At 41.5% G+C, this 24,461-nt stretch overlaps 1 protein-coding gene across 1 annotated transcript in view; it reads right to left on the bottom strand.

Annotated features, from left to right (window-relative positions):
• The window catches only part of LOC137377123 (very-long-chain 3-oxoacyl-CoA reductase-A-like), a 223,261-nt gene that overhangs the window by 37,508 nt on the left and 161,292 nt on the right, over window positions 1–24,461 (bottom strand). Inside the window, exon 7 of the mRNA XM_068046451.1 lies at window positions 11,692–11,726. Within this exon, the coding sequence (XP_067902552.1) occupies window positions 11,692–11,726 (35 nt within the window). The remainder of the gene's footprint in view (window positions 1–11,691; window positions 11,727–24,461) is intronic.

Genomic DNA, 24,461 nt, shown 5'->3' with positions numbered 1-24,461 from the left:
ATCTGGGTTTAATGCTGTCAGAAATCACCACCCTCACCAGAACTTCAGACTGTGAATGACACTTCAGAGTCCATAGAATTAACTCTTCTGATCCTTGCTTTTAAATCAGATCATCAGTACACTTGGACTGGCACAGAATTATTTCTTACATAGGATCAACAGCTCATTTCCTATTATCATGCTAAATAGTGAACATATTTTAATGTCTGTTAAGTACCTTAGCTTCCCGAACACTGGACACTATAATGCAGCTGCAAGGAAATGATAGTACTCCCATGTGTTCATAAATATTGTTAACTTTCCATAAACACCTCAGTTAAGGTCTCTAACGAATACAGACATACATAGAGACAAAAGGGATATGACTTCTGACAAAGCACTTTAAGAATAATCTCAAATCTGTTGTGTATTTAAGCTCATGGTGTGTTTAAGTTCATAGTCAGTTACCAACATAAATGCTGGACACCTTTTGAGAGAAGATAGCTGCTTCACCTGTATAGGAGCCAAGTGTCTGGAAAGGAGGCTGTGCAGATTCAACATCAGCTTTTGTACGCAGCTCAACAGGATACAGAGTAAAACACGCTTGGTATTAGTTGGTGCATAGGTACTAGTGCAAAGCACGAGTTAAAAGCTGCCATTTCAAAGTCTTATTACTGAATCATTTCTAGACTTGGTGAAGCTGATGCATTACTGAGAACAGTTAATTTATTTCAGGCATCACACTCCCTGAACGTGTTATTTGCTTTTCTTCTCTATTCCCAACACTGGATAAGTTGATACTGTAACTAAAAATATGAATGCTACAAATTAATTTGTAAAACTTTGCAGAAAACCAAATCCATCCAACCAATTTGAACTGAGAATAGTAGACATATCACTTAATGTCTAAGGAAATTATGATTCTGTCCTCAAAATTTGTACTCTGGTGATATTTTACATTTGCTCAATAAACACTGAACAAGGATTCAGCTAAGTAGGGCTATGTTGAAGTCTCATAAGCCTCACTAGCATGCTGAGGCATGTCTAGATGGGATATGTGCACCTTGCCTTTACAGCTCATTACAAGACATTATAAAATAGGTTTTGTACTTCAAAATAGTTACAAGTATTTGGTTTAAAAGTATTAATAGCATAAAAGGGGAAGGGACTGAAGTTACTGAGCCAGATGGTACAAGCAGCAAAATTAATGCAAGGCTAAAATGACCAAGTTTTAATGACTACATCTTCTTTAAAGACACAAATTTTTCCAAACCAGTCACTTGGTTAGCAAGAGCACCATATAAACAAAGAAAAAAAGTCTGGAAGTATGTTGATCATAACTTACAAACCCTAATGATCATCAGGAAGTACTGGCTAGGCTTCCCATTTACTAATTGTTCATTGCCTTGTTAGCTTTGTCTAACTAATGCGACTTACTGGTTATTTTATTACAGGTCCTTCTCCCCCTCAAATTTAATTTATTTTATTGAGTGGGGCGGCACAGTGGCGCAGTGGTTAGCACCGCAGCCTCACAGCTCCAGCGACCCGCGTTCAGTCCTGGGTACTGCCCGTGCGGAGTTTGCAAGTTCTCCCTGTGCCCGCGTGGGTTTCCGCTGGGTGCTCCGGTTTCCTCCCACAGCCAAAGACTTGCAGGTTGATCGGTAAATTGGCCATTATAAATTGCCCCTTGTGTAGGTAGGTGGTAGGAGAATTGAGGGATGGTGGGGATGTGGTAGGGAATATGGCTTTAATGTAGGATTAGTATAAATGGGTGGTTGATGGTCAGCACAGACTTGGTGGGCCAAAGGGGCTGTTTCAGTGTTGTATCTCTCTATGACTCGATGACAATGTGATCTAGCAGAATCAGAGAAATTAACTTGTGTTTTACACAGAACATATGATATCAGGAAAATTATAAAAGACAGGCTTGTAAACCTTATTAGTGGCAGCAGAGTTGCTATATTAACGGTTTACATCAGCAATGATTTTCTACAAAAGTTATAAAGCCTGCACTAACCAATGTAAAATGTAGTTTCCTAATCACAGAATCGTTACAGCACAGGAGCACATTCGGCCCGTCATGTCTGCACCAACTCTCCAAAAGAGGTTACATAGTGCCACTCCCCTGCCTTCTCCCTGCAGCCCTGCACATTCTTCCTTTTCAGATAACAATCCAATTTCTTCTCGAATGCAGTGATTGAACCACTCTACCACATTTTCGGGCAGCGCATTTCAAATCCGAAATATTCACTGCGTGAAAAAATATTTTCATGTCACTATTGTTTCTTTTACCCACTGCCTTAAATCTGTGCCCTCTTGTTCTCAAGCCCTCCACCAATGGGATCAGTTTTTCCCCCATCTACTCTGTCCAGACTCATGCTTTTGAATACCTCGATCAACTCTCCTCTCAACCTTCTCTTCTCCAAAGAAAAGAGTCCCAACTTCTCCAATCTATCCATGTAACTGAAGTTCCTCACCCCTGGAACCTCCATGAATCTTTTCTGCATTCTCTCCAATACTTTCATGTCTTTCCTAAAGTGCAGCGCCTGGAACAGGACACAATATTCCAGGTGAGGTCGAACCAGTGTTCTATACAAATTTAACATAACTTCCTTGCTTTTGTACTCTATGCCCCAATTAATGAAGGCTAGGATACAGTATGTTCTATTAACCACTCGCTCAATCTGTCCTGCCACCTTCAATGATCTATGTACAAATACACCCAGGTCCCTCTGCTGCTGCACCCCCTTTAGAAATCTACCCTTTATTCTATATTGCCTCTGCTCAGTCTTCCTACCAAAATGAATCACTGCAAACTTCTCTGCATTAAATTTTATCTGCCACTTGTCCTCTCATTCCACCAACTTGTCTATGTTCTTTTGAAGTTCTACACTATCCTCCTCACAGTTCACAATGTTTCCAAGTTTTATATCAGCAATGTGCCATGGTCTATATATCGTCATGTAGGGAAATACTGGAAAAGATTCATACCAGTGAACAGATAGAACTATTAAATATTATAATAGGTCTCTAAGAAATGTACAACTTTTGACAGCTGTAACCCAAACAGAAAATCCGGAGCGGAACCCCAAAGGCGGTCATGTGTCACCGTTGGCATGTTTCCGGCAGTTCCTGCAGTCATACCGGTGCCAAAAGTCATGCTCTGCACTCCTTTGGACCCCACCAGGAAGGCCGAGAGGGGGGTTTTGACGCTTGGGCAACTCACAACCTCCATACATCCACCCAGACATGCGCCATGGAAAGTTCACTCCATAGTCGCCTCACAGCGACCAAATCAACACGGAAAGCAGCAGTTACAGGTTATAAGTCCAGCTCAATTGGCGGGAGATTGGGCGCCACGGGTTGCCTTTGTCGGTGGGAGAGGTCATCGCATCTCAATGGACAGCTACCAGCCGCCTCAAACCGGGCAGCCCCCGGTCAGTAAGGTTCTGTCCCACCACAGTCCACCTGCTTCAATGGGTGCTTGGAACTCAGGGTCATTGCTCGACAAGTGGACAACACCATCAAACGGCACGACCAAAAAAGGAAACAAAGGTACCAGCCCTTCGTTTTGCAAGCTGGAACGTCAGAACTGTTTCTAAATTCACTCGAAAAAGCCCTTCAAAACACTCCCACAGGGGATGCAGAGACCAAGAGGGCCCACATCAGAGACGCCATCTACGTCTCAGCAATGACCACCTATGGCAAATGTGTGAAGCGGAATGCAGACTGGTTTCAATCTCACATTGAAGAGCTGGAACCTGTCATAGCCGCTAAGCACATTGCACTGCTGAACTACAAGAAAGCCCCCAGCGAGTTAACATCCGTAGCACTTAAAGCAGCCAGAAGCACTGCACAAAGAACAGCCAAGCGCTGCGTAAATGACTACTGGCAACACCTATGCAGTCATATTCAGCTGACACCGGAAATATCAGAGGAATGTAGGATGGCATTACGAGGGCTTTTGGGCCACCCATCATGAGGATTGCCCCCCTCAAATCTAAATCAGGGGACACAATCACTGACCAACGCAAGCAAATGGACCGCTGGGTGGAACACTACCTAGAACTGTACTCCAGGGAAAACATTGTCACTGAGACCGCCCTCAATGCAGCCCAGTCTCTACCAGTCATGGATGAGCTGGACGTACAGCCAACAAAGTCGGAACTCAGTGATGCCATTGATTCTCTAGCCAGCGGAAAAGCCCCTGGGAAGGACGGCATTACCCCTGAAATAATCAAGAGTGCCAAGCCTGCTATACTTTCAGCACTCTACGAACTGCTTTGCCTGTGCTGGAACGAGGGAGCAGTACCACAGGACATGCACGATGCCAATATCATCACCCTCTATAAGAACAAGGGTGACCGCGGTGACTGCAACAACTACCGTGGAATCTCCCTGCTCAGCATAGTGGGGAAAGTCTTTGCTCGAGTCGCTTTAAACAGGCTCCAGAAGCTGGCTGAGCGTGTCTACCCTGAAGCACAGTGTGGCTTTTGAGCAGAGAGATCGACCATTGACATGCTGTTCTCCCTTCGCCAGCTACAGGAGAAATGCCGTGAACAACAGATGCCCCTCTACGCTGCTTTCATTGATCTCACCAAAGCCTTTGACCTTGTCCAGAGACGTGGTCTCTTCAGACTATTAGAAAAGACTGAATGTCCACCAAAGCTACTAAGTATCATCACCTCATGCCATGACAATATGAAAGGCACAATTCAGCATAGCGTCTCATTAGACCCCTTTCCTATCCTGAGTGGCGTGAAACAGGGCTGAGTTCTCGCACCTATGCTGTTTGGGATCTTCTTCGCCTTGCTGCTCTCACATGCGTTCAAGTCTTCAGAAGAAGGAATTTTCCTCCACACAAGATCAGGTGGCAGGTTGTTCAACCTTGCCCGTCTAAGACCGAAGACCAAAATACAGAAAATCCTCATCAGGGAACTCCTCTTTGCTGACAATGCTGCATTAACATCTCACACTGAAGAGTGTCTGCAGAGACTCATCGACAGGTTTGCGGCTGCCTGCAACGAATTTGGCCTAACCATCAGGGGACAGGATGTCACAAATGCCCCATCCATAAATATCGGTGACCACACTCTGGAAGTGGTTCAAGAGTTCACCTACCTAGGCTCAACTATCACCAGTAACCTGTCTCTAGATGCAGAAATCAACAAGCGCATGGGAAAGGCTTCCACTGCTATGTACAGACTGGCCGAGAGAGTGGGGAAAATGGCGCACTGACACAGAACACAAAAGTTCAAGTGTATCAAGCCTGTGTCCTCAGTACCTTGCTCTACGGCAGCGAGGCCTGGACAACGTATGTCAGCCAAGAGCGACGTCTCAATTCATTCCATCTTTGCTGCTTCCGGAGAATCCTTGGCATCAGGTGGCAGGACCGTATCTCCAACACTAAAGTTCTCGAGGTAGCCAACATCCTCAGCATATACACCCTACTAAGCCAACGGCACCTGAGATGGCTTGGCCTTATGAGCCACATGGAAGATGGCAGGATCCCCAAGGACACATTGTACAGCGAGCTCGTCGCTGGTATTAGATCCACCGGCCATCCTTGTCTCCGCTTTGAAGATGTCTGCAAACGCAACATGAAGTCCTGTGACATTGATCACAAGTCGTGGGAGTCAGTTGCCAGCGATCGCCAGAGCTGGCGGGCAACCATAAAGGCGGGGCTAAAGTGTGGCGAGTTGAAGAGACTTAGCAGTTGGCACGAAAAAAGTCAGATGCGCAAGGAGAGCGCCAACTGCCTAACAGCCCCATCAACCAATTTTATCTGTAGCACCTGTGGAAGAGTCTGCCACTCCAGGCACTGCCTCTCAAACCACTGACCACCTCCAGGCGCTTACCCATTGTCTCTCGAGACAAGGAGGCCAAAGAAAGAAAGAAAGATGTTGAGGAACCGACTACAGAGCAGGCTACTTTAGATACAAACATAGAAAATAGGAGCAAGAGTAGGCCAGACGGCCCTTCGAGCCTGCTCTGCCATTCATTATGATCATGGCTGATCATCCAACTCAGTAGCCTGTTGCCGCTTTCGCTCCATACCCTTTAGACTCAAGAGCTATATCTAACTCCTTTTTGAAAACATACAATGTTTTGGCCTCAACTGCTTTCTGTGGTAGCGAATTCCACAGGCTCACCAATCTCTGGGTGAAGAAATTTCTCCTCATTTCAGTCCTGAAAGGTTTACCCCGTATCCTGAGACTATGACCCCTGGTTCTGGACTACCCCACCATTGGGAACATCCTTCCTGTATCTACCCTGTCAAGTCCTGTTAGAATTTTATAGGTTTTTATGAGATCCCCCCTCACTCTTCTGAACTCCAGAGAATATAATCCGAACCGACTCAATCTCTCATGCGTCAGTCCCGCCATCCCAGGAATCAGTCTGGTAAACGTTCGCTGCACTCCCTCGATAGCAAGAGTATCCTTCCTCAGATAAGGAAACAAAAACTGCACACAATATTCCAGGTGTGGCCTCACCAAGGCCCTGTATAATTGCAGCAAGACATCCCTGCTCCTGTACTCGAATCCACTCACTATGAAGGCCAACATACCATTTGCCTTTTTTACCGCCTGTTGCACCTGTATGCTTACCTTCAGCGACTGGTGTACGAGAACACCCAGGTCTCACTGCATATTCCCCTCGCTCAGTTTCTCGCCGTTCAGATAATAATTTGCCTTCCCGTTTTTGTTACCAAAGTGGATAACCTCACATTTATCCACATTATACTGCATCTGCCATGCATTAGCCCACTCACTCAACTTGTTCAAATCATCCCGAAGCCTCTCTGCATCCTCCTCACAACTCACCCTCCCACCCAGTTTTGTGTCATCTGCAAATGTGGAGATATTACATTTAGTTCCCTCATCTAAATCATTAATGTATATTGTGAATAGCTGGGGTCCTAGCACCAATCCCTGTGGTACCCCATTTGTCACTGCCTGCCATTCGGAAAAAGACCCATTTATCCCTACTCTGTTTCCTGTCTGCCAACCAATTTTCTATCTATCGCAATACACTACCCCCAATCCCATGCGCTTTAATTTTACATGCTAATCTCTTATGTGGGACTTTGTCGAAAGCCTTCTGAAAGTCCAAATAAACCACATCCACTGGCTCCGCCTCATCAACTCTACTGGTTACATCCTCGAAGAATTCTAGTAGATTTGTCAAGCATGATTTCCCTTTTGTAAATCCATGCTGACTCTGCCCGATGCTACCACTGTTCTCCAAGTGCTCTGCTATAAAATCTTTGATGATGGCCTCTAGAAATTTTCCCCACTACCGACGTCAGACTGACTGGTCTATAATTCCGTGCTTTCTCTCTACCTCCCTTTTTAAATAGTGGGGTTACATTAGCTACCCTCCAATCTGTAGGAACTGTTCCAGAGTCTATCGAATCTTGGATGACCAATGCATCCACTATTTCTAGGGCCACTTCCTTAAGTACTCTGGGATGCAAACCATCAGGCCCTGGGGATTGATTGGTCTTCAATCCCATCACTTTCCCCAACACCATTTCTCTACTAATACTGATTTCTTTCAGTTCCTCTCTCTCACTAAGCCTGGTGTTCCCCAGCATTTCTGGTATGATACTTGTGTCCTCCTTTGTAAAGGCAGAACCAAGTATGCATTTAGTTGGTCAGCCATTTCTTTGTTCCCCATAATAAATTCCCCTGTTTCTGACTGTAAGGGGAAGACATTTGTCTTCACCAATCTTTATTCCTTCACATACCTATAGAAATTTTTACGGTCAGTTTTTATGTTCCCCGTAAGCTTGCTCTCGTCCTCCATTTTCCCCTTCTTAATCAATCCCTTGGTCCTCCTTTGCTGAATTCTAAACTGCTCCCAATCCTCAGGTCTGTTGCTTTTCCTGGCACATTTATCTTGCGCTTCCTTGGATCTAGTATTATGCACTGAGAAAGGGCTACTTAAGAATCTTGTTGTAAAAGTACCTTTTGGGATGAGTGACCATAATATGACAGAATTTTACATTATGTTTGAAAGTGAGGTAGTTCAATCTGAAGTCAGGGTGTTAAATTTGAACAAAGGAAATGTTGACGGTATGAGGGGCAAACTGGCTGAGGTGGATTGGAAAAATACATTAAAAGGTATGACAGTACATATGCAATCGACAGTCTTTAAAGAAATATTACATAGTTTACAGTAACCATACATTCCTTCAAGGCACAAAAACACCAGTAAAGGCAGTAAGGCAGTCAACCATGGCTAACAAAGGTATAAGATTAACAGAAAAGGCCTATAAAGTTGCCAGAAATGGTATAATAAACCTGAGGATTCAGAGGATTTAAGACGACAGCAAAGGAGGACCAAGAAACTGATGAAGGGAGAATAGAATATGAATGTAAACAAGCAAAAAACATAAAAACAGACTGTAAAAGCTTCATAAAAAGGAAACGTTTGGCTTGGACAAATGTGAGTCCATTACAGGCAGAGTCAGGAGAATTTATAATGGGGAATAGAGAAATGGCAGCGAAGCTTAATGTGTGTCTTCACTGAGGAAGATACAAGAAATCTCCCAGAATTAAAGATCCAAGGGCTTGGAGAGAATGAGGAATTGAAGGAAATTATTATTAAGGCAGCTGTATTGGACAAATTAATGAGGCTGAAGGTTAAGTCCCCAGGACCTGATACTCTACATCTGAGTGTGCTGGAAGAGGTAGCTATGGAGATAGTGCATGCATTGATCATCTTCCAAAATTCTATAGATTCTGGAACAGTTCCTGCAGATTGGAAGGTAGCAAATATCACCCCACTATTCAAGAAGGGAGAGAGAAAACAGGGAATTACAGACCGGTTAGCCTTACATCAGTCGTTGGGAAAATGCCAGAATCTATTCTAAAGGATGCGATTAATGGACACTTGGATAATAATGATCTGATTGGGCATAGTCAACATGAATTTATGAATGGGAAACCATGTTTGATGAACCTGTTGGGAGTTTTTTTGAGGATGTTACGAACAGAATTGATAAAGGGAGGTTGGTGAACGTGATATACTTGGGTTTTCAAAAGGCCTTTGATAAAGCCCCCCACAGGAGTTTGGTTAGCAAAATTAAAGCACAAGAAAAAGAGGTAATATACTGGCATAGATTAAGGACTGGTTAACAGGCAGAAAGCAGAGAGTAGGAATAAATGGGTTTTTCTTGCGTTGACAGGCTATGATTAGTGGGGTAACCGCAGGGATCAGTGCTTGGGCCCCAGCTGTTCACAATATACATCAATGATTTGGATGTGGGGACCAAATGTAGAATTTCCAGGTTCGCGGATGACACAAAACTAGGTGGGAATGTGTGTTGTACGGAAGATGCAAAGCGGCTTCAAGGGGATTTGGATAGAGAGTGGGAAAGAACTTGGCAGATGGAATATAATATGGAAAAATGTGAGGTTATCCATTTTATTTTATTTAGAGATACAGCACTGAAACAGGCCCTTTGGCCCACCGAGTCTGTGCCGACCAACAACCACCCATTTATACTAACCCTACAGTAATCCCATATTCCCTACCACCTACCTACACTAGGGGCAATTTACAACAGCCAATTTACCTATCACCTGCAAGTCTTTGGCAGTGGGAGGAAACTGGAGCACCCGGCGAAAACCCACGCGGTCACAGGGAGAACTTGCAAACTCCTCACAAGCAGTACCAGAATCGAACCCGGGTCCCTGGAGCTGTGAGGCTGCGGTGCTAACCACTGTGGTGGAGGAACAGATGTGCAGAGTATTTCTTAAATGGTAAGAGATTAGAAAGTGCAGATTTACAAAGGGACCTGGGTGTCGTTGTCAATAAGTCACTGAAAGCTAACATGCAGGTGCAGCAGGCAATTAAGGCAGCTAATGGTATGTTAGCCTTTATCGCAAGAGGATTTGAGTACAAGAGTAATGAAGTCTTGCTTCAATTGTATAGATCCTTGGTTAGACCACACCTGGAGTACTGTGTGCAGTTTTGGTCCCCTTATCTTCGGAACGATATTATTGCCATAGAAGGAGTGCAACAAAGGTTTAACAGACTTGATCCCGGGATGGCAGGACTGTCCTATGAAGAGAGATTGGAGAAAATGGGCCTGTACTCTCTAGACCTTCGAAGAATGAGAGGTGATCTCATTTAAATCTACAAAATACTGAAAGGGATCGACAAGGTAGATGCAGCTAAGATGTTGCCCCTGGTTGGAGAGTCTAGAACTAGAGGACACAATTTCAAAATAAGGGGAAGCCACTTAGGACAGAGATGAGGAGACATTTCTTTACTCAGGGTTGTGAATCTTTGGAATTCTCTACCCGAGAGCGCTGTGGAAGCTCAATTATTGAGCATGTTTAAAGCAGAGATTAACAGATCTCTAAATACCAATGACATAAAGGGATATGAGGATAGTGTGGGAAAAAGGCATTGAAGTGGATGATCAGCCATGACTGTACTGAATGGCAGGGCAGGCTTGATGGACTGAATGGCCTACTCCTGTTCCTATGTTCCTACCCCTTTACTTTCGGATGGCTGCCATCCTGGCATTCACAGCTCATCTAGACACATCTTGCGTTTCTCTACTTGTCCTATCACCTTTGGCTTTGTACCATGAAACCATTAGTCATTTAATCTGTCCTGCCCTCCACCCTATTAGAGACCTTCCCTTTTATTGTTCTTCCCACCCTCCACTCTTCACTTGCTCAAAGCCTATTACACTTCTCACTTTTCTCAGTTCTGATGAAAGGTCATAACTCGGTTTCTCTCCTCACAGATGCTGCCAGACCTGGAGTGTTTCCAGCATTTTCTGTTTTTATTGCAGATTTCCAACATCCGCAGTATATTGCTTTTGACTCAAAGGGCCACTGCCAGAGAGACAAGCAGTCCAAATTTAAATGCCGACAATGCACAATTGATGCCTGAAGGCACCGGTAGCTCCTGCAAATTATTCAAATAATCCGAATGCTCCTTTACAGGTGAGCTTTGGGTCTCCCAGTTGGTGAATGCATTCAACTTTGGTGACGCGCTCAAAAATGGCCCATAACCAAATTTTACCATTTTATATTTGATCCCATCTACTGTCTCAGGCTGATGAAATTAAGAAATTTTGAATATTATGGGAAGCACTGGTGTAAAAATATGGAAAAGTTTTAAATTATTTAAATTACGCATCTTAAAAACATTAACACAATGTACAACAGTGAAATATTTAAACTTATTCCACCCACGATAGACATTTAGAATTGAATAATGCCATGTACAACTCGATAAGTTATGTGGTTCTCAGTTGTAGAATAAATCTGGAGTCTTTTGCCCTGGATGCTCGAGTTCAGCTGGTTTCCACTGTTTGCACGGCTGGCCGATACTTCAACTTTAGGTGACCAATGAGTAGAGCCCTGCAGTCACTCACTCCACTGATACTTACAGCTGGTGAGGTTATCCCAGGAAAATACCAAAGTGACAGCTGTTAAAACGTCAGAACCTACTGAAGAAAACTAGGTTGTTGTGTTAGACTGATGACTCATTTCTTGCGCTCACCTACAAGAAATAGCCACAATATTAGAAGGGAAGACTTCCTTCAGCCTATGAATCATTCTCTGCTATGATGCATATATTGTTTCTCAATCATTTCAACAGAACGATAAGGTTCATTAGTCATTCTAAATGAATTCTTGAAGGAAGGATTCTCCCTTATAAATAATGAGCTGAGTGACTCACCGCTCCACCATAGCGGGCAATACCATCCTAGTCATCTGTGGGAAAAAAATAATTGAAACGTCAAAATACATTTTTTTTAAAAACTGCAAACCTCATTCGAGAATTGTTGCGCATTAAATTTTGATGCTGTTATTTACAACTTTTGAAAAGAAGTAAGATCAAATTATGACCTGTCTTCACAAGTCTGCAGCTGAAATAAAATATTTTCTACACTAACTCATTTTTAAAAAGCCAGTTATATGTACATGCCACAGAGGAGTCTTGTATTTGTATCACAAATGACATTCCTTCACTATTTAAGAGTCATAATAGACTGGTACAGTTGCTTTACAGCAAGTGAACATAAATGCGAAAACAAGCCATTGGCACCAAGCGTAGTAGCTGTACCTGAACAGGCTGCACAGGGTTCTGAAAAGCCTACCTAAAATGCACGAGGACATGCCATGATTTGTCTGATCAGAAATGTACTAATTGTTCCAGAGATAGCCATACCAGCTTTGTTCCAAATGATTGATGACCCAGATGGAGTGTCCAACTGTCCATTTCCCCTGCCAATAGGCAACCCATCCTGTCAGAACTGCATTTGTTACCAACAACTGTGGAAGTAGCTGTTATAGTGATTCCCCTTTTGTATTTTATCCTCATCTAACAGAGGTCCAGCCAACTGGTTGGGAAAGGGAAACACTGTAGGAGAAGCAATAACATAGCAAAGATCTGACGCAACTGCATCATGTCGGAATCAGACAGCTTATGCCATCAGGCTCAAAATTCTGAAACAGCCAATTACGAAGAGTGATAACCCTTCCTGTTAAGGGCATGTCAGATCTCAGTGTACTGCAAGCCAGTCCAGAAAAAAAAAGTCTGCTGGGCTGTTTGAAATAATACCAAGAATATTAGCTCCTGCTTGGCTTGCAGCTGGGACGTGTAATTGACTGAAGTCATAGCTGGACGAAACGCCTATGACACAGTTGTGCTGAAAAACTTCGGCATGGAGTTCAGATAAGCCAAAAGTCTATGTAAAGATATGCAAGATGTTGCATTTGACCATGTTGGACATATACAGTGGGTGAGGAAAGGCCATGGAGCACCTCAAAATGAAAACAGAGCCCCTGAAAATAAATCTGAGAAACTTCCAGTGGCAATATGGAAGCATGATCCGTTAGGTCCATCATAGCTGAGCAGATCCATAGGCATACTGGTTGGTAATCTGTTGTAGCAAGCCTACCTTGGATGTGTCCTGTTTTAAGCAATCTGATTTGGGTTCCAAGGTCTGGTATATATTTTTGCAATCACCATGTCTAATTATCCAGATTTCTTAATCAGTGAACTTTTTGCCTTTGGCACCAATAATTTGTCTATCTAGGCTGACAATACTAGATAGAACGATAGAGAACAAAGAGTCCATTTGGCCCAGCAGCCCTATGCCAGCTCTTTGAAAGAACTTTCCAATTGGTCCCACTCCCCTGCCCGTTCCCCATAGCCTGCATAATTTTCCCCTTCAAATATTTAACTATGATGGTGCCCTGCAGATAATCTGATCTAATCACACTATGGAATCTGAGGGATGTTAATGAAGAGAGGAATCCTCTTTAGGACCTTTGTGTCTATACTTATGGTTTCGCAAAAGGATGTAAATTTTAGTCGCAGTCCTCTACCCGAGTTCCACGAGAAGGGTGAATATCTGGTGAAATATTGATGCTAGGCTCAAAGTGATCCTGATCTACAGGTGGAACCATGGCAGATGCACCTGGGAATAGCTGGTGATTGAAAATGGGAAGGAGGCATGTTCCAAGATCTAATGCTCGAGTTTTGACTATGCCACCAAAAGACGATGGCTGAGCAAAGCTTTGTCACCGCATTAAGTATAATAAGAGATCATACTTTTCATGGCTATCCCTGAAACAGTAGGCACATTTTGCAGATTTATGCAGATACAATAGTTACTTTGTCCCTGTCAAAGCATAGTTGCAATAAAGATTTTCATTTGTCTCGCATCTTATGTCTGTCAGAAATGTCAAAAGATTGCTATGTGAATGAAGTACTTTAGGTGTTCAGTGATTACTACTATGTAGGCAGAGCAACTACTGTACCTCGCATGAGAGTCATTTTAAATGCAGTGATAATCTGTGAAACAACACGTCAAAAGCCGCAAATCTCACTGCAGTAACCAGGGCTTGAACCACTACTTCCTGCTGCAGCACAGAAGCCTGCATTTAGGCTTTAATCAAAATCACCAACTAACTTTGGAAATTTCCCTAATCAATCTTAACAATTGGAGTTGTGCAGCTCTTTAATGGACATTCTTGGTCTAATGGACCTGGTGGCACCCCAATATAATTAGACTCTTGTTAGTAAATCTATTGGTTGCACATAGGTCTTTGCTCGGACTCTGTTGGGAAGTCAACTTGTGTATTAGATTTTCCATGCAAAGGGAGAACATGTGGTAAAGCAAGATCCCCCCACCACCCCACCCCCCAAAATAATCTACCAAGATGGACTCTGCACCTACAGTGTGTGGATGTTGCAAGATTAAGATATTCATTAAAGCAATCTTTTTCAAATATCCTCCATGCATTGAATTACACAGAGTCTGAACTTTAAACATTAAATGCAAATCTAATATTAATTCCTAGCTTCGGGTGTGATAAAAATTTATATTAGTCACAAGTTAAATTAAGACTGTACTCCAACAACATGACCCATCAGTGGGTGTGTGAAAACCTTGCCATAAAATTGGAAACTCCAATTTAACTAAACCTTTAAGACAAATAATCTGAACTGGTCCAGTTAAATATTTTTATTCCGAGCTTCTTGAATATCAGGCAACATTATTGCACTTACAGTAATGCTATTATGTATTGTAATGCACATAAGCTTCCTGTTATGAAAGTGCTTCCATTTTTAAAAAAATTTTGAGAACTCATGTTTGAAGATTGTGGAGATAGATTCATTTGGAAGAGTGAAGTGATTCCATAGATGCTAGACTTTTGTTTTAAAAAAAGGTCGCTGGAAGGACTTGAGCTTTCTGCTTAACAACCACCTTTACTGGATGTCACATGTCGTAAGCTAAATAAACAACAGGAGCCTTGAATAGGGGAAAGTTGTTTACAGAGATGTGACATGTCAAGATTTATGGTGGTCAAGAGTTGGTTTCATTCTGGATTGTTTTGAGTCAGTTGGGGGTCAGCCTGCTGAGAGAAGACACCAGTTCACCCTTTTTCCACCTCTGAGAAATGCTGAAAATCCAGTGTGAGATAGCCGAAACTCCTGATGCGGCATTTCGCCTGGAAAGCCTGCCAGACTAAGCCTAAGTCACCTGAAGTGAACTGCTCCAATAAGTGACAGCCATCTACGCTATTTGGGATGCCAGAAAAGGGACAATGGATATTACATATCCTATCCTTTTCCTTCAAGAATTAACATTTTTAATTTTAATTCTTTTTAATTTTTACTTTTAATTCTTTATTTTTTCTTTAACCTGTTTGTGTGTTGGGCAAATTTAAAAGGGAACTTTCATATTTCAATCTGTGTGTTAATGCTTTGCACCTTCACTGAATAAGTCTTGTTTTATAATAAGTTAATAATTTTGTTTGTTGAAGAAACCTGGCTGGCGGATTTTATTCTGAAGTAAAAAAACAGAAAACATGACTGGCCATATCGATAACTGAGTAAACATTTAAATATATATTGTGACCCACGGAGAAGTGGCACTAGAAGATGACAGTGCACCCCTTCCATCTCGGTCGTAACATTCATAAAACCATTAAAGGTTTCCTGTTTAGGATATACAATATAGAATTTTTAAACATTTGTGGATCTTTTGTAATGTTACTCATAAAAAGTCAGATGATGCACTATTTCAGGTGGGTCAAAATGAAGTCATAAAATCTTTGCTTTTTAAAAAAACAAGACTGAAAGGGAAAGAACTTATGTAGCACATTTCATAGCCTCAGGATGTCCCAAAATGTTTTACAGTTAATGAAGCACTTTTGAAGCAGTGTATTCACTTTGGTAATGTAAGAATAGTAACCAATTTGCACATAGCAAGGTCCCACAAACGGCAATGACATAATTCTTCCATGAAGTCTTGATCCAAATACATTTCCAGAACACTCCTCCGAACATGCTTCCTCGCCCAAAATTCAGATAGCACTGTTTCGATTGTGAAAAATAGATGCAATCTATACACCTTAGAACGGAATTTGCATTGTATCCAGAGTAGATTGGAGGTGAGAGACTGGGAAATGTTGCTATTCAAAGGCACCTGGGTGTCATTAAATATGAATTACTGAAAACCTGTACAGCAAGCAATTAGGAAGGTAAATGGTATGTCAGCCTCCATTACAAAATAGACTGGCATACAAGAGTAAAGAAATCTTAATAGTAGTTTTGGTCTTCTTACTTAAGGAAAGATATACCGGCCTTAGAGGGAGTACAACAAATGTTCAATAAACCGATTCCTCGGTTGAGAGATCAAGTAGACGAGGCCAATATTCCTTAGAATTTATAAGAATGAGAGGTGATCTCACTGAAATGTAAAATTCTTCAAGGGCTTGATGGGGTAGATGCTGGGACTGGGGAATCTAGATTAGATTAGAGATACAGCACTGAAACAGGCCCTTCGGCCCACCGAGTCTGTGCCGAACATCAACCACCCATTTATACTAATCCTACACTAATCCCATATTCCTACCAAACATCCCCACCTGTCCCTACACATTTACCTACCTATATTAGTGACAATTTATAATGGCCAATTTACCTATCAACCTGCAAGTCTTTTGGCTTGTGGGAGGAAACCGGAGCACCCGGAGAAAACCCACGCAGACACAGGGAGAACTTGCAAACTCCACACAGGCAGTACCCGGAATCGAACCCGGGTCCCTGGAGCTGTGAGGCTGCGGTGCTAACCACTGCGCCACTATGCCGCCCTATAATCTAGGATTAAGAGTCAGAGTCGCAGTCATTTAGGACTGAGATGAGGAGAAATTTCTTCACTCACAGACTTGTGAATTCTTGGAAATCTCTAGCCCAGAGTGCTTCCTGACTAATTTCTTAAAATTTTAATCCGAAAGGTAATTGAGTTGCTGGCAAAGAATTTGAGGCCTCATTATGCTTGCACACAGAGTAATATAACTGTGTTTGCTAAGGTCTGTGTTTTCATTAGTCGAGTGATTTTTATGAGTTAGCTGCCAGTTCCATTGGGAACAAGCAGCAGCTGAAGTACAATCATTTTATCAGATTCCTGGAACTCCCCTTATGGAGTGCTACTGGCTACAAACTGACTGCAGGGCTTTGCCAATCTTGCTCTATTTTATTTTTTGACATGCTAAATGAAACTTCTTATTCATTCCAGACAGATGCAACAAAATATTGATAGTTTGGTCACAGGAAATCCAGGAAAATGCCTGCAACATCTCCCTCTTGCAAGAAATTAAATAGGCAATGCCTTAATAATGTGCTTTTTCAATTTAAGGGTCTAATAATTGATCATAGCTTAAACACTTTAGACAAAGTACTCCTCAAATTGTATTTGCACTAAACCTTTTCCTAATGCACAAAAAAGTATATCCCTTCTGAAATCACAATGTTGATGTAGTTATCAATTTCTTTGATTTCAATTTATTGTGCAGATATGCGAGCGAATCTCTCAGACACAGCTAATCCAGGTTAAGACACAACCAGTTTGCAAGTGGTTTAAGAAAATAAGAGTTAGCTATGAGCCATATGCTCTATTTTTTTTTGACAACTAACATTTGAAATTTGCTAAATTGACCTTTTCCGTACTTTGTGCTCTGCTTTGCCATCTTCCATAATTGCCAAACTGTACATTGATAGTCAAATTAACGTTAGAAGCTATTATTAAAGACATTATAACAGGGCACTTGGAAAAATTCAAGGTAATCAGGCAGAGTCAACATGGTTTTGTTAAAGGGATATCATGACGTAAGGGGTAACATTGGCATGGATAGAAGATTGGCTAGCTAACAGGAAACAGTAGGCATAAATGGGTAATTTTCTGGTTGGCAAGATGTAACGAGTGGTGTGCCACAGGGATCAGTGCTGAGACCTTAACTTTTTACAATTTATATAAATGACTTGGATGAAACCAAAGGTATGGTGGCTAAATTTGCTGGTGACACAAAGATAGGTAGGAAATTAAGTTGTGAAGAGGACATAAGGAGGCTACAAAGGGATATAGACAGGTTAAGTGAGTGGGCAAAGATACGGCAAATGGAATACAAAGTGGCAAAATGTGAAATTGTCCATTTTGGCAGGAAGAATAAAAAAGCATATTATCTAAATGGTGAGAGATTGCAGAGCTGAGATGCAGAGCGATCTGGGTATCTAGTGCATGAATCTCAACTGGTTAGTATGCAGATTCAGCAAGTAATTTGGAAAGCTAATAGAATGTTATCATTTATTGCGAGAGAAACTGAATACAAAAGTAGGGAGGTTATGCTTCAGTTATACAGGGCATTGGTCAGACCACATCTGGAGTACTACGTACAATATTGGTCTCCTTAAAGGAAGGATATAAATGCGTTGGAAGCAGTTCAGAGAACGTTTACTCGGCTCACAACTAGAATGAGCAGGTTGTCTTATGAGGAAAGGTTGGACAGGCTAGGCTTGAAACCTCTGGAGTTTAGACGAGTAAGAGGTGACTTGATTGAAACATATAAAGATCCTGAGGGGTCTTGACAGGGTGGATGTGGAAAGGATGCTTCCTCTTGTGGGAGAATCTAGAACCAGGGGTCACTGTTTAAAAATAAGGGGTCGCCCAGTTAAGACAAAGACAAACTTTTTTCTGAGGGTCGTGAGTCTTTGGAACTCTTTTCCTCAAAAGGCAGTGGAAGCAGAGTCTTTAAATATTTTTTTAAGGCAGAGGTAGATAGATTCTTGATAAGCAAGGGGATGAAAGGTTATCGGGAGCAGGTGGGAATGTGGAGTCGAGGTTATAATCAGATCAGTCTTCATCTTGTTGAATGGTGGAGCAGGCTTGATGGGTCGAGTGGCCTACTCCTGCTCCTAATTTGTATGTTCATATGTATCATTAAGATTTTTATAGTTAGAGACAAGTCTTACTGACAAGTGGAGTGAGCTCCTGCTTTTGTGTAAGTGAAACCAATGCTGATTTAACTTCATGTCAACTCTACATAACTGATCTTTTAAAGCAGCAGTTTCAGAGAACATTATTAAAAAACACTAAATCAGGGCAGAGGGACAGGTGAGATGATAAAGCTGAAATGTATGCTGCACTGACTATTGAACAATTGTTTATTCACATGCTGATTTGTTGAATCAACTCCAGGACTCCAAATTGGCAAATTTACAGAGTTCAGGTGCTCACAGCCAATTAAATGGACCCAGCTCACTCCCAGGTCGTCTTCAACAACTTTAGGAGGACAGGAGTTGTGGTGGCAGATGGCAGCAATATTTTCTACTATCTCTGAAAACTGTTAAACTAAAAACAAACTGGTGTGCAAAGGCATCAGAATCAAAAACAAATTCCACTGACTGATAAATGCTTTTCTAATGCCAAACAGTACAAGAAATTTGGTCACTAGTTTGAAGATCAGTTTGAGGCCAATTGTCTGAATGGGAGATATGCAACAGCACAACTACTGTACAAGTGAAGCAGAAAATAGGAAAAAATAGCAGACACGTGCACACACAGCCAACAGAAGAATTAATTTCGCTATTTAAAAAAACTCAAAGAAAAATACGACCAATTGTTAACAAACTCACCCAGCCAGTTCTGAAAAATAGGCTAACAGGTTTGATGTCCAGAATTATATGAAGGGCTAACAAAAATAACAAATATCATAGGTAATCACAAATTATCCATTCCATTTTCAGTTTGGCTGACCATTGCTGCAGCAACCTTGCTGCAGTCTTAGTAGTCAGCCTATTACATATCTGACAAGTACTGTCCCAATCAAATCAGAATGAAACACAGCTTATCACTCAGGTAACTAATACAGATGCTGCAAATATAGTACATTGACCATGAACCAATAGTTTAAAAAAGTACACTTGTCCTATATAAGGAGAAATTTCACACAAGGTCAATGAAGGCTGCAATAATGCCAACACCAGGATTGGGAATAAATTACTGTCCGGACACATGCATCATGAGGACACACTTGTGTTTCCTCTCCTATTTCACTTAGTTTTCATTAAAATTTCAACAAGTCCCTAAATGGTTGCCAAGACATCTGTACAGTTTGCTAGCTGGGACCAGGATACTCTTCTGGATCTGCTGGCATTTTGAAGCCCTCCCAAGTGGTTTAACCAGCTAACTAAAAAGAGTCCCTTACCTATAAAGATAGTTCCAATGATCAAGCTAATGATACAACCGAGGCGGAAGCAATGCACTGTCAATTAAGTCCCATTACCCCTCAGGTCACAGCACATTATTAAAGATTTCCCACCTACCAGAAATTAGCCAAATTAAACACTTCAATAACCACCAGAATAAAATACACCAAACAAGGTATCTTCAAACAATAAAGGAACTATTAATAAACTAAATCTTAAACACTGAGATAAACCTATGTCTAAAAGACTCTAACTTCTTATTCCTCCTAACCTTCATGCACACATACATACATTCAAAAACCAACAGTTAACCGGTTTTAAAATGATGTTCTAAATTAGAGCGGTTTCTTGGGAATAAAATAACTGGGTTGCAAGTCTTTCTGGGTTACGTTCCCAGTTTGGTGAGGTGTCCCAGGGTCGAACAGTCAGATGCCACTTGAAATCTCCAGGCGAATTTGATGAACAATGTTAAATGGATAGGCATTCAAAACACATCAGCAACAGCATACATCAGGCAGTTCTTTCAACGAGTATAGCAACAGGCCTATTTGGATTTTAAAATTGCTAGTCTTTCAGTAGAAACTTTACTGAAAATTCCAGAAAACATAACAGGCAGAGAGTCACTGCTGAGGCAGAGATTTCTTAGGGATTGGAAGTAAAAAGGAATTTGCTACCTCCAACAATACAAAGATTTCCTTTCTAGGGTTTTTCCCTCTCCAGGCAAAACACAGCCTGTAGACCAAAGTAGATTTTCTGCTGAGACACACAAAATTCTTCCTTCAATGTAGAGCATGCTTTGCTGGACTCCAGATCAAATAGCTTCTAGCCAGTCTTTTACCCACAGTCAACAGAAACAATACAGCATGTGACCTCCTTTCTCACATTGTTCCCTAGGAAACAGGCTTGCTGCTTACATACATTGTTCCCAGAGAGAAAACACCTCTCAGTCTTAAAGGTACACAGCCCCCATTAGTTTTTAAACAGAAGAAAAAAAACACCCTGATGATATTATTGAAAAGTTCATTAGATGCCCAAGCACAAGAGCACTGAGAAATAGGTTGTTTGGGCTAAGGGTAACCAAGTCACAATCCTATTTTTAATAAAGCAAAGTCCTGACAAGTTGATCAAAACCAAAATTAGTTTGAAAGCAAGTTACTGTAACTTGAGAAAAACAATTGTTTATGAAAGAGTTTCTGGTCCAATAAATGGCTTTTTTTTAAAAAAAAGGACTTCAAGTACTTCTTTAGTATTCAGGGCCAAAGATGACCAGTGTAAGACAGCCCTCAATCCTTACAAACAGGAATGTAACTTATCAATAATACCTGACAATGTAGCATTGCCCAGTAGTTTAACCTAAAGTTATTGCAATTAGCTCAGCAAATTGACAAGTCCTTGAGAATGAGAATTTTAAATTGGAATTGCTGGGGGAGTGGGGGTTAGCCAGTCTCATGTTCAAGCAAGGGGACCTCTTCAAGCAATGGCTCAAAGGGAACTTCAAAAAAGGATTTGTGACCACTCCCAACAGTGACTCCTGACAAGGCACAGCGATTGCAGATGTCAGTGTATACACATTTGCCAGCATGATTGCACACATGTGCGCACTGACGTCACCATGCAATGACGTCCTCGCCACCAAATAGCCGCAATCACTGCCTCCATTCCCCCAAAAAGTACCCTGCTCCATTCCTGAAGACCCGGAAGAATGACCTGATCCGAACCCGACATGTCAGGTCTCATCGGGTCGCCAGGCTCTATGACAGAGGCAGTTGTGCACTGTTATTTCAGTCCCACTTCTCCACAGGCAACATATCATTTAAAACTTACCCACTTGCTAATATAGGCAATCATATACACTATTTTTCCCCGAATAGAACACACTAACCAACTTTCTTTACTGAACAAAATTATCAGATTATAAGACAAGTCTTAACTAGTAATGAAGTAAAACATGAACACAGATTAAAAGTTTTAAAGTCCCAACATTAAATTTTAAAGCCCCCTTTTTTAACCTTAGCATCTCATACTCTCGCACACACACACACACATATATGTATACCGGCTAATCGAAAAACTAAAAAGGGATTTTTGGATCAGAGCTCTGTTACAGACAAAACACACCCAGGCAGATCACTTGCCCACTCCTGAAGAAAACAACAGATAAGACACGCTGCACCAAAACTGGTACACAGTCCAACCTCGGAGCACATAAGGACAGGCAGAGATCCCCCAAAACAGTTCTCTTCAGGCAGCGCCAAGAAGCAACTCTAGCAGGCCCTCCTCAGAGACAGGAGACGAGACGAATCGACACAGTGGACTCCACAGAATCTTTTATGGAATTGCTGGAAAGCGAACTGGGTTGTAGACTTTTCTCCTTCCTTGACACTTCAGCAGACTTGACTCTGCTTCCAAAAGGAGAAACACACACACACCGGCCAACAGCCAAAAAGCTGGTCAGTTTTCTGCCCATCCAGGTGCTCTACTACTGGGCTTGTCCAATCAGATGGGCGCTTGTCACTTCTCTGCCCGTTACCAGGGTTTCTGCTCCAAGCCTAACCTAACCAGGTGTCATCCAGCAACAGTGTTGCCAATCCAACTCACTCAGTTTCCTTTTGATGGCTCTTTTCTACAAAAAAAACCTCGCCCAACATTTATTCAGTTAACTATAAATTCAACAGAAAACAATCACTTTCATAACAATAGTTAATGCTGTTCTTGTTTTAGAAATGTCACAAATTGGACAATGAACTGAGCTCTGCATGTGTCCAAGTATGCAGAGTTCTACTTCGCTTGATCTGAGAGATGTGCGAGCAGGCAGAAACCGGTTTTCTCCAGCTGAAACCATAAGTTATGCTGATAAACTTGTACTGCTGTATATCTGCATTATTTTCCAATGACAGTGCTACAAAAAGTGTCTACAAAAGTAGAAAATAGAAAGCATGCTCTGAACTTGAGACACTGGAACAGATTAGCTAAAGGTACATCTGCATGTGACCTGTGCTCAACGTGATCAGGCAATGCTTTACATGCACAATAGGTACCAAGGGGACTAAACGTCCTAGTTCCTACGCATGGACATGTGTCATCTTAATGGACATGAAACACCAGCCAGAAAAAAAGCTGTTGATTGTTTCTGTAACTTTCAAATTCTTGTTTAATGATTATAAAAATTAAACTTCAAATTTTTATATTGTGTAAATTCAAGGCATCATAAATGGCAATTACCCAATAATTTCACCAATCCCACTATACATGTCGGCTCCAAATAATATGTACCAGAGAGTTTGTTTGATATTTAGCATGGTTACTCATTTATCAGATTGTTACTAGTACATAACCATACATTAACTTTATAAAAGTAGATTTAATAAATCTACTGTGGCTGGAGTTATTAGACATTGAATAATTAAAACAGTTAAGAGTGTGTGAATAGGTCAGATGTACCAGATGCCGGTAAAAATTTAACACGTCTTCACAGTTCATTTTGCTGCACGAGCAAAAACTTTAATTTTGTATGTTACATAAAATCTTGAATTCATGGCATTTGTTCCCTGAAGCACGCTTGCCAACGCCCACAGACACTGTTCAGCTACACACACACCCACACAGTTTCTCTCAGACACACACACGCTCTTTCTCTGCAGTTTCACCTAGCACGACCTACTGAGTATAGTTACCCGCAGACACACAGTTGGGAATTATTTCCTATGTTGCTGATGTCTTAAAGTCGTGAGGCTGCAACTAGTTTGGATTTAATTCACAGTGCCTTAAAAAAATCTCAATACAGTTCTGAAATTTTCTTTAAAGAATGCTTTTTAAAATTGTGTTGTCAGGAAACCCCCGTTACACTGCATTACTTGCCTTCCATAAAACATATTTTACATTTTTTTTTTTTTAGAATTTTTACCATAGTTTAGCACCGAAAGACATTGTTGCAAAAACATAATTGGATGAATATACTGAAATTTAAAAAAAACTCAGCACAATGAACATAACTCCTAAGTGTATTTGAATTATCTAATTATAATTAGAGGATACACCTTGCATACAATTTGTGCTTAGATTTTCTTTTCCTCTCAACTTACCCTGGCAGAGTATAATTTTTTCTTGCTTTAATCTTTCCAATTAAGTTTCCACCCTACCATAGCAATGACAGGGCCTTAATCAAAATCACAAATAACATCCCTCCGAATGGTGCATTATCCTTCTTTGTTCTCTATGCAGCTTTTGCCACGGTCAATCATGCCATTCTTGTCCAAAAGCTCTCCCCTGTTGCCTTGATCAGTGGTTCCTCATTTAGTTCCACTCTTTCCCATCAGCTTGTAGCTAGCGCATCTTCAGCGACAGCTTCTCTTTCTGCCCGCACATTTATCTTTGCAGTCTTGCAAGAAACAATCCTTGGCCCCCTCCTCTTCCATATCTACATATGGTCTCCTAGGGCATCAGCTGTA

This window comes from Heterodontus francisci, chromosome 14, assembly GCF_036365525.1.
Source record: "Heterodontus francisci isolate sHetFra1 chromosome 14, sHetFra1.hap1, whole genome shotgun sequence".
Taxonomy (NCBI): domain Eukaryota; kingdom Metazoa; phylum Chordata; class Chondrichthyes; order Heterodontiformes; family Heterodontidae; genus Heterodontus; species Heterodontus francisci.
Note: the sequence above shows the minus strand (reverse complement) of the source record. Positions and strands in the feature narration are given on the sequence as shown.